At 50.6% G+C, this 9,408-nt stretch overlaps 1 protein-coding gene across 1 annotated transcript; it reads right to left on the bottom strand.

The window, feature by feature from the left end:
* Positions 1 to 3,185: 3,185 nt before the first annotated feature.
* On the bottom strand, positions 3,186 to 4,109 carry LOC123348781 (olfactory receptor 4N2-like). The gene has a single exon (XM_044986419.1). The coding sequence runs from the start codon at positions 4,107 to 4,109 to the stop codon at positions 3,186 to 3,188; it is 924 nt and encodes a 307-aa protein (XP_044842354.1).
* Positions 4,110 to 9,408: the final 5,299 nt, after the last annotated feature.

Raw genomic sequence — 9,408 nt, 5'->3', positions numbered from 1 at the left:
TCACCTCACCAAGCGGGTCACTCAGAGAGAATCCCACAAAGGACAGATGGATGAGAGTTTGACAGAAATCACTATAGAGCTGTGTCTCTTCCTTCCTTTGGGCTGGAAATTGGAAAGGCAGAAAGAAAGACGCCCTCTCTTGCGAGGGAATGGCCGATCCGTGTTTCCCAGCCCTGAGGCCAGGCCGTTTTCGATACCGATTGCAAAACGGACCGTCACCAGCAGTTCTGGGTGGAAGCAGCTGAGGTTTTTTCTCAGTCGTTTATTGCCCTCTAGTGGCAGCCTGAGGAGCTGCCAACCACCGCTTCCCTTTTTCCTTCTGGTCGAACAAAACCAGCCCCTTTCTTGGTTTGAAATGTTGATTTATGCTAGACTCAGGGGCCAAACTTCAGATTAGAAGCATTTAGAAGATCTAGGGCAGGGGTTCTCAAACTGGGGGTCAGGTCCCCTCAGGGGGTCCTGAGGTTATTATGTGGGGGGGGGGGTCACAGGCTGTCAGCCTCCAACTCTAACCCTGCTTTGCCCCCAGCATTTATAATGGTGTTAAATATATTTAAAAGTGGTTTTAATTTGAGGGAGGGGGGTCGTACTCAGAGGCCTGCTGTGTGAAAGGGGTCACCAGTACAAACGTTTGAGAATCACTGATCTAGGGGATATTTTGGAGCCCATCTGAAAAAAATCAGCTCCCAGCTTTTAGTAATAATAATACAATTATTAATTGTACAATAATACAACGTATTTACCTACTGCATAACTGAAATTAAACTAGCCAATAGGGAGAAAGCTATAGCAGTTAGCATGGAAGCCGTGAGCCAGGTTCTGTCGCTGGTTCTGGGAGGGGAGTGGGGTCTAGTGATTCAAGCATGATGGGGCTGGAAGCCTGGACTCCAGGATTCTAATCCTAGCTTTGTCACAGACCCTCTGTATGATGTTTTGACAGCTCTAACCCCATCTCTTTGCCTCAGTTTCCCCATTTATAAAGGAGCTATTGACACTTACTTACCTCCTGGAGGGTTTTAAATGCTCAGTACATCAGTATCCATGAAGTGATTTGAGATCTTTGGCTGATGGAAGCATTTTCTCATGAAATCAAACTGCCCATATTCCTGCAATACAGAATCTGTGCTGGCTACAGAAGTTGAGATAGCCGTATTGAATTTATTTGAGCTAAGTGAGAATTTGTTTGTACTCCATGAACCTGCCAGCCAAACTCCGTTTGGTCCTAAACAAGCAGCACCACACTTAGACAGATCTTTTCCTCCTTCAGCTGACTATGGCTGAAGAGGTGGAGCAAATAGAAAGATCCCCACAAATGCACTAAGAGCAAAACTTGGTATTCAAGGGCATGGACGTTCTGAGGAGTCTATGCATGGTAGGAACTCCAGAAAAAACATACTTAGTCCTTGACGCGTGCCCTCTATGTAGGGCCAGCTCCAGGCACCAGCGGAGGAAGCACGTGCCTGGGGCGGCACATGCTAAGCAGTGTCATTCCCTCCATTCTTGGGGCGGCACAGTCCAAGCGGCTTTATTTATTTATTTATTTTGCTTGGGGTGGCAAAAATGGTAGAGCCAGTGCTGCCTTTATGCCACACTTCCTGCTCTGTGTTGCCATGAGTAGTCAAGGTAACATAAGCCTTGTTACTATTAACTGAAATGTGCCAGTAAATAATCACCTCAGAGGTTACAGCTCTGCAGTGACACCAGAGGTATGCCATAAATCAGGGGCGGGCAAACTTTTTGGCCTGAGGGCCATATTGGGTTTCCGAAATTGTATGGAGGGCCGGTTAGAGGAGGCTGTGCCTCCCAAACAGTCAGGCATGGCCTGGCTTCCGCCCCATATCCGACTCCTTCTGCTTCTCACCTCCTGATGGCCCCCTGGGACTCCTGTCCTATCCAACTCCCCCCGGTTCCCTGTCCCCTGACAGCCCCTGACAGCCCCTGGAACCCCTGACCCTGACTGCTTCCCGCCACCCCATCTAACCCCTGCTCTCATTCCCGACTGCCCACCCCGGGACCCTTGCCCCATCCAACCACCCCTTCTCCCTGTTCCCTGATCACTCCCAGAACTCCTGCCCCTGACTGCCCCCCGCCACCGCATCCAATCACCCTTCTCCTTCCTGACTGTCCCCTGGGGACCCCTGCCCCCATTCAACTCCCCTGTTCCCTGCCCGACCCCATCCACACTCCTGCCCCCTGACCACCACTCCAAACTCCCCTGATCTCTATCCAACCCCCCCCCCACTCCCTGCCCCCTTACCGCACTGCCTGGAGCACCAGGACTGGCAGCCGCACTGCCCAGCTGGAGCCAGCCACGCCACCACGTAGCACAGAGCACCGGGTCAGGCCCCGGCTCTGCAGCTGTGCTGCCCCAGAAGGTCACAGCCCCACCCCTCAGAGCATTGCACCGGCGGCGGGGTGAGCTGAGGCTGCAGGGGAGGGGGAACAGCAGGGGAGGGACCGGGGGTAGCCTCCGGGGCCAGGAGCTCAGGGGCCAGACAGGAGGGTCCTGCGGGCCGTAGTTTGCCCACCTCTGCCATAAATACTACAGGATACTATAGAGTTACTCCTCAAATACTACACAATTATTTCACAATAATTAGGAAAATGCAAGAGAGTTGCTCTTCAGATATGCTGTAACTGCTACAGTACTATTCCACAGGTACTATGGAGTTACTTCATCTATACTGTAGAGTTACTCAGCAAATACTGAAGTTACGCCAAAGTAAATGAAACCAGAACCTGCGTTTACACACAGAAAACAACATTACAGACCATACACTTACAAAATTAGTACTGAGTTACTCGGTAGATACGACAGAAACACTGCTCTCTTAGGCACAGATCTTCAACTAACTCTAGGCTCCTTACTGCTGTTGAAATCAATGGGAGTCAGGGACCTAAATAGCTTTGAGGATCTGAGCTACACTGTATATATCCTGAAAAATTAGTACAGAATTGCTCCAGAGGTTCTTCAGAATGACTCAATAGTTTGTACAAAATTATTAGAAAGTTACTCCATAGATACTAGTATTTTACTCCACGATAACTTTATCACTACTACAGATTTACTCCTTAGATAGTACAAATACGCTCTGGTGTAACTGAGATAAGACTCTGGCCATGCACGTACAAAAAACATTCCCACAGTCTGCAATTTTCTATGATTACTTGCTCAGTTCCCTTCTCTAAGACCCATATCTGCCAACCATCCTCCTTATGGCTGACTTCACCTCCTTGTTCCTGAGGGTGTAGATCATGGGATTGGTGAGGGGGAAGACCACAGTGTGCAGCACAGCTACCACCTTCTCCAGGGGGACAGTGTGGAAGGGACGGCAGTAGATGTAGATGGCCGGCACGAACATGACAAAGACGATGATCATGTGGGTGATGCAGGTGGAGGCCACTTTGCTCTGGCTCCGGGGAGAGCATGCCCGGAGCTTGAGCAGGAGGAGGGAATAGGAGACTAGGAGGAGAAGGAAGCACAGCAGTATGACCAGCCCATTGTTGGAGAAGGTCAGGATCTCCACCAGGACAGCGTCGGTGCAGGCCAGCTTGATCACCTGGGGCACGTCGCAGAAGAAGTTGTCCAGGACGTTGGGGCCACAGAACGGGAGCTGGGAGATCAACCCTACCAGGATAATGGCGTGAATAAAGCCCCCTGCCCAAGATGCCCCCACCAGGGCCCAGCAGACCCCCCTGCTCACCATACTGGTGTAGCGCAGGGGCTGGCAGATAGCTACATAGCGGTCATAAGCCATGGTGAGAAGGAGGAAGGCTTCAGCCGCCCCCAGGAGGTGGAGGAAGAAGATCTGGGCCATGCAGCCCCTGTAGGAGATGGTCTTGTGGCGAGAGAAGAAGTCAGCCAGCATCTTTGGGGGGGTGACAGAGCAGTAGCAGATGTCCAGGAAGGCCAGGTTGGCCAGCAGGAAGTACATGGGGGAGTCTAGGCGGGGGTCACCCCAGACAGTGAGGATGATGAGGATGTTGCCCGGGAGGACGATGATGTAGAAGAGCAGGAAGAGGAAGAAGAGGATGAGCTGGACTTCGTGGGCAGGGGACAAGCCCAGGAGGACGAATGTGGTCACCACTGTCCAGTTCTCTTGTCCCATCGCGCTGGACACATGCACAGGGAGCAAAGATGCAGCTCGGTAACCAGCCCCTCAGTTTAAGAGTAGCCCTGAGTGAGGCCACTAGCCTAGTGGGTTCAACTCCCTATTCTACCTCAGATTTGCTGTGTCATTTCGAGGCCAGAACACCAAAGGGATTTAGGCACCTAATCCAGGTGCACCCAATGAGAGTTCGGCACCTGAACTGCTTCTGAAAAATCCCATTGCATCTGAATGCCCTTAACTACCTTTGGAAATCTGGATCGCAGCGTCTCAGCCATTGAATGGAGGCAGCTTGTCAGGAGGGGAAAGTATGAGTGGAGTTGGGGAGGGGAACCCGGGGTCACACCCGTGGGTACCAGAGGGTGGAGGGGTGTGTGGGGCAGAGGGAATCAGGTGGCAGCTAGCCAGGTCCCCACTTCGGTGCCCTCCCACGCTCAGCTCGTTCTCTGCCATCATGTCCCCTCGGCTGGCCCTGTGTCCTGGCTGCGTCTGATACTCCGGCAGAGAGGAGATGGAATAACATCAGGGCTCAGAGAGGGACAACATCTCCATACGACTGACGGGGTGCTGTGTCCCCCACGTGGCCCCTCTGCCTATACATGCCCAGGTGCGAATCTAGGTGGGCAGAGGGCTGCTGGTTGGGACTGAGGCATGAGCAGAGCTGTGGGTGGGGGGAGGCCAGGGCTGGGCTAGCAGGGGCTGTGGGTTGGGAGTGAGGTGCACCGGCAGAGCCAGGGGGACACAGAGCAGCTGTGCTGTAATGGCCGGCGCAGGAGGCACTGCCATTGGGATGTGGATGTATGGGAGATTTTTGCAGGGGGGAGGAAGGAGGAAGGAGAAGCCGCTGGATCCCAGGCTGTGGTAGGGACCATGTGGTGGGCACTGGTGCATTCATGCCCAGCCATGCCCGGGCAGCGCATCTTTGCACTGGAACTACAGGCCTGTCAGGATCCTGCAGGATGGCACTACCCCCCGCCCATGCCTGGCTGGCAGGAGGCTGGGAGGAGGGAAGCTGCACCCGTAGGTGGCAATGGAGGGCACAGTGCGAGACGGAGAGAGAGCAAAGGAGGAATAAAGAGAAAGAGGGAAAGTGGTGGAGACTCACTCTGAGTTGCCTTCGGTAGAGTGACACGTGCTCAGCCAAGTGCCATCTGCATCCCCTGCTGCCACATGGGCCCCGGCTATATCCCCACTGGCTGGGACGGGCGTCACCAATCCCCACTGCGGGGTGTGTGTGTGTGTGTGTGTGTGTGTGCAGCTGCTGCTCGCTTAATTCAGCACTGAGCAAACTCACCAACTCCAGGGGGAGCCGGGAGCTCAGCTGCCAGGAGGGGTAGGTGGGTGGGTGGGTGGTTGTGGGAGGGAGAATGGACAGGCCAGTGGGGCATCAGCAAGACAATGTCCCCCCAGCAGGGGGTGCTGCAGGATCCCCTTCTGTGGGGGGCTGGGAAGGAAACATGGGGACAGGGGAGAAAAGGGACATGAACCAAGTCACACAGCCAGTGCTTAATACAGCTTGATGCCTGGCCTCCCACGTCCTCTGCTCTAACTACTAGACCCTACTCCCTTTCCAGGGCTGGGGATGGAACCCAGGAGTCCTGGCTCCCAGCCAGAGGCAGAGTAAGATTTCTGAGGTCCTGGGGCAGAGCAAATGCACCTGCAGTGACAGTCCCGTGCCCATTCCGCCCCTTCCTCCTGTGTCCCCCCACGGCCCCACATCTTTCTGCCTCTTCCCTGGGGCCCCACCCTGTTCCACCCAGGGTCCTCCCACTGTGGCCCCACAACCTGTTTCCTCCTGTCTGTCCCCCTCTCACTGCGACCTCAAGACCAGAGAAGCTCTGTCCTCCTGCCATGGCCCCAGGGCTGCAGCAGGGAGTGAGAGCTCCCCAAGCCCTGAGGCTGCGTTAGATAGCGAGAGTCCTCCAGTGCCAGGGCTGCAGCAGGGGTCCTGGTGCTGGGGCTTCCTCGGCCACACCCAGCGCTTCTGCAGGGGACCAGGGTTGGGGCCCTGGGGCATCTCCCACCCCACCTGCCAGGCACTTAGGCCACAGAGTGGGGTTGGATGCGGGGGCTTCCCCTGCCACCCTGTAGCTTCAGCCGGGGACGGGGCAGTGGGGGCTTCCCCTGCCCCTCCCGGCTTCTGCGGGGGACAGGGTTGGGGCACGCTAGGCTGGGGCTTCCCTCGCTCCTCGGCTTGTGTTGACAATGGGGTTGGGACACTAGGGTTTCCCCGCTTCAACTGCCCCACCCGGTGCTGCTGCTGGGGAGTGGGGTTGGGTGTGGGGGCTTCCCCCATCCCGTGACCAGGGCTCTGGGCTTCTGCCACCCGGCAGTGGATTTTTTCTGGGGCCCCCAGCTGGCCGGGGTCACTGGGGATGGGCCAAGTCAGCCCAGTGACTAATTCGCCACTGGTCCCAGACCCCACTAGATCCCCATGCCCTCCCAGGAGTTCTGTATCTCAGCCCCAACCACTTTAACCCACTAGACACCACTCCCCTCCCAGAGACAGGATAGAACCCAGGAGTCCTGGCTCCCAAACTGCCCTTTCTAACTCACTGCACCCCACTATTCTGTTCTAACCACTGGACCCCACCACCAGTTTAGCTGTGGACAGAACCCAGGAGACCTAAATTGAAGTCCTGGAGACACTGGAGCCAAAAAATGCCAAAAAATGCAGTTTCCAGTGACCCAAAGCTATCCATGGATTTGCCATGAATTCACCCAGGAGCTTTGGCAAAAAAAAAAAAAAAAAAAAAAAAAAGGCGGTGGGAAGCTTACAAAATGGCCAGAGGGAGAAGGGCTGTTGTCTCTTTTTTATCCATTAGCCCAAAGATTAACACATGTGGGTTGTGGGAGCCACAGTTCAAGTCTCCTCACTTGCTGATGGGAAGATAGGATTTGAACTTGGGTCTCTGCTATTAAAAGCTATGGGGATATTCTGGCACGGAAGCCCTTCAATAGCTCCTGTGGAAATTATCTGACTTGATATGAAACCCTTGGGCTAAAGGAAGAAAGCAACAGCACCCGCCTCACTCCAAAGCCTGATTTGTCAAGGAATGTGCCTTGAAGGTGGGAATTAGAAGGTCCAGTCCCCTCCACTCCAACTATTAATCCATAATGCAGTGGCTTCAACAGGAGATATTCCCATACCAGCTTATCCTATAGCCCAGTGGCATAATTGTGATGCTATAAAGGGAGACCCAACCTCCTGGTCCTTCTTCACACCATGGAGACAAGGGACTTGAACCTGGGCCTCTCACTTTTCTTTTTGAGTTGAATGAAATATTTCCATCTACCCTACCCACAATTTTCTAATTCCCTTAATTTTTTCAACTCGGTTCAGGTTGATGCAATTTCTTCCCCCCTCTGCTTTTTCCAAACTGCCAGAGATCTGAAAACTCAGTGATTCACCCAGCAGTAGTAGCCACCAGACAAGCTGATGCCATTCATTCTCCATGCACGCATAGTGCCAACCACTGGTACAATTGGACATGATCTCAAATGGGGTCTGTGCAGCACCTGACACAATGGGGGCTCTGATCTTTGGTTGCTTGTTTAGCTGGTACTCTAATAGAAAGAATGATTTCAATGGAACTTGGGAAGTTTGATCCAGCTGAGTATCTGATCCTGTATCTATCATAGTACCTGTACCTCTAAAATATTTAAAATGGAGGTGCAGACCCCACTGGAAATCTTAGATGTAGTTTGCAGACCTCGAGGGGTCTGTACCACAGGCTGAAAACCACTGATATATCATATCTGTCAGTGGCATAGTGAAAGACATCTAAAGGAGATGGATTACCTGATCTCATTAAAAAATACTGGTAACTGGGCAGCCACATTCCTAGGTGGCTTTGAAAATCTAACTCATAGGGGCAGAGTTAAGGCTGTTAGTGCAACATTTTCCTGAATTGTGAGTCTTTAATTGTACAGCCTTCATGTTCTCTTAATGCCAGTTGTGGGATGGAGTGTCCTATGTTTTTAAGCAGGGAGACTGGAGAAGGAAAAATAGAAAAAGAAGCAGCTTTGCTCTCTGGGGCTTTGAAACCTTGCTAGAAGTTGGCACATGGGACAGAGGAAAGGTTACATTTAAAGGGATTTTTTATTTTCTTAAAAATAGGTACACATTGACAGTTCTTTGGTAACCTCTCTCAGCCCTCACTGCTCTCTTGATGAAATTCTCATGCACTAATCTTCACAACTGATGTAAACTCTGTAATTACTCATGAGATACTCCAGAGATAATCTAGAGTTACCCCATATAGAATAAACAAACAGTACACTGTTACTCTATAGATACTACAGTGTTATTCCATGGATATGACAAAATAACTACCTTGTTATTATTCTATAGATACTACAGAGTTACAACAAAGTTACTATGTAGATAATACTGATTTGCTACAAAGTTCTTAAACAGACTTCATAAATTTACTAAATAGATACTTTACAGTAATTACACAGTTTCCCCCTGAGATACTACTTATTTACTAAAGAATTACTTCACAGATACAAAATAATTATTACATGTATCCTACAGGGTTAGTATATATTTATTCCATAGACATTACAGTTACTATGGTGTTGCTCCACACATAATACAGAGTTCCTCCATTGATATGACAGAATCATGACAATGTTACTCCATGGATATGAAAGAATAAATCAATCGGTACTACTCTATTTCTATATAGATACTACAGAATTACTCTGTAGATATTACAGTTACCCCAAAAATACTGTAGACTTATTCCACATTTATTGCAGAATTACTCCATGGCTTATACAGAGTTACTATATAGTTACTCCATAGATACTACAGATTTCCTACTAAGTTTCTCCAGACACAGTAGAGTTACTCCATATGTATAACAAAGTTACTATAATGTTAGTTCACATATACTACACACTTACTTGAAAGTTACTCCATTGATATGGAAAATTAGTTCATAGATATTACAGCATTAGTACATAGACATTAAAGAGTTACCTTGAAATTGCTCCTTAGATATTACAGAATTTCTCAGTAGATACTACAGAATTGCTCCACAATTACTCCATAGATACATGAGACTTGCTCCTTCATTACTTCATAGATTCTTCTGCATTACTCCAGTGTTACTCTGGTGTAAATCAATGCAGATTCTGGCCCCACACATTGATAAACCCATTAAGATTCTTCAGTTAAGAGGCCAGAGGGGACCGCTGTGATAATGTAGTCTGACCTCCTGTATAACACAAGACAGAGAAATGCCCTCAAAAAATTCCAAATCCTTCACTTCTTTACTCTGACTTTGTT

The sequence above is a fragment of the Mauremys mutica genome, chromosome 13, assembly GCF_020497125.1.
Source record: "Mauremys mutica isolate MM-2020 ecotype Southern chromosome 13, ASM2049712v1, whole genome shotgun sequence".
NCBI lineage: Eukaryota > Metazoa > Chordata > Testudines > Geoemydidae > Mauremys > Mauremys mutica.
This window is presented reverse-complemented; position numbering and strand designations above follow the sequence as displayed.

Excerpts from the sequence above, each read along its gene's own strand:
- LOC123348781 (XM_044986419.1), bottom strand. The coding sequence starts at position 4,109 with ATGGGACAAGAGAACTGGACAGTGGTGACCACATTCGTCCTCCTGGGC.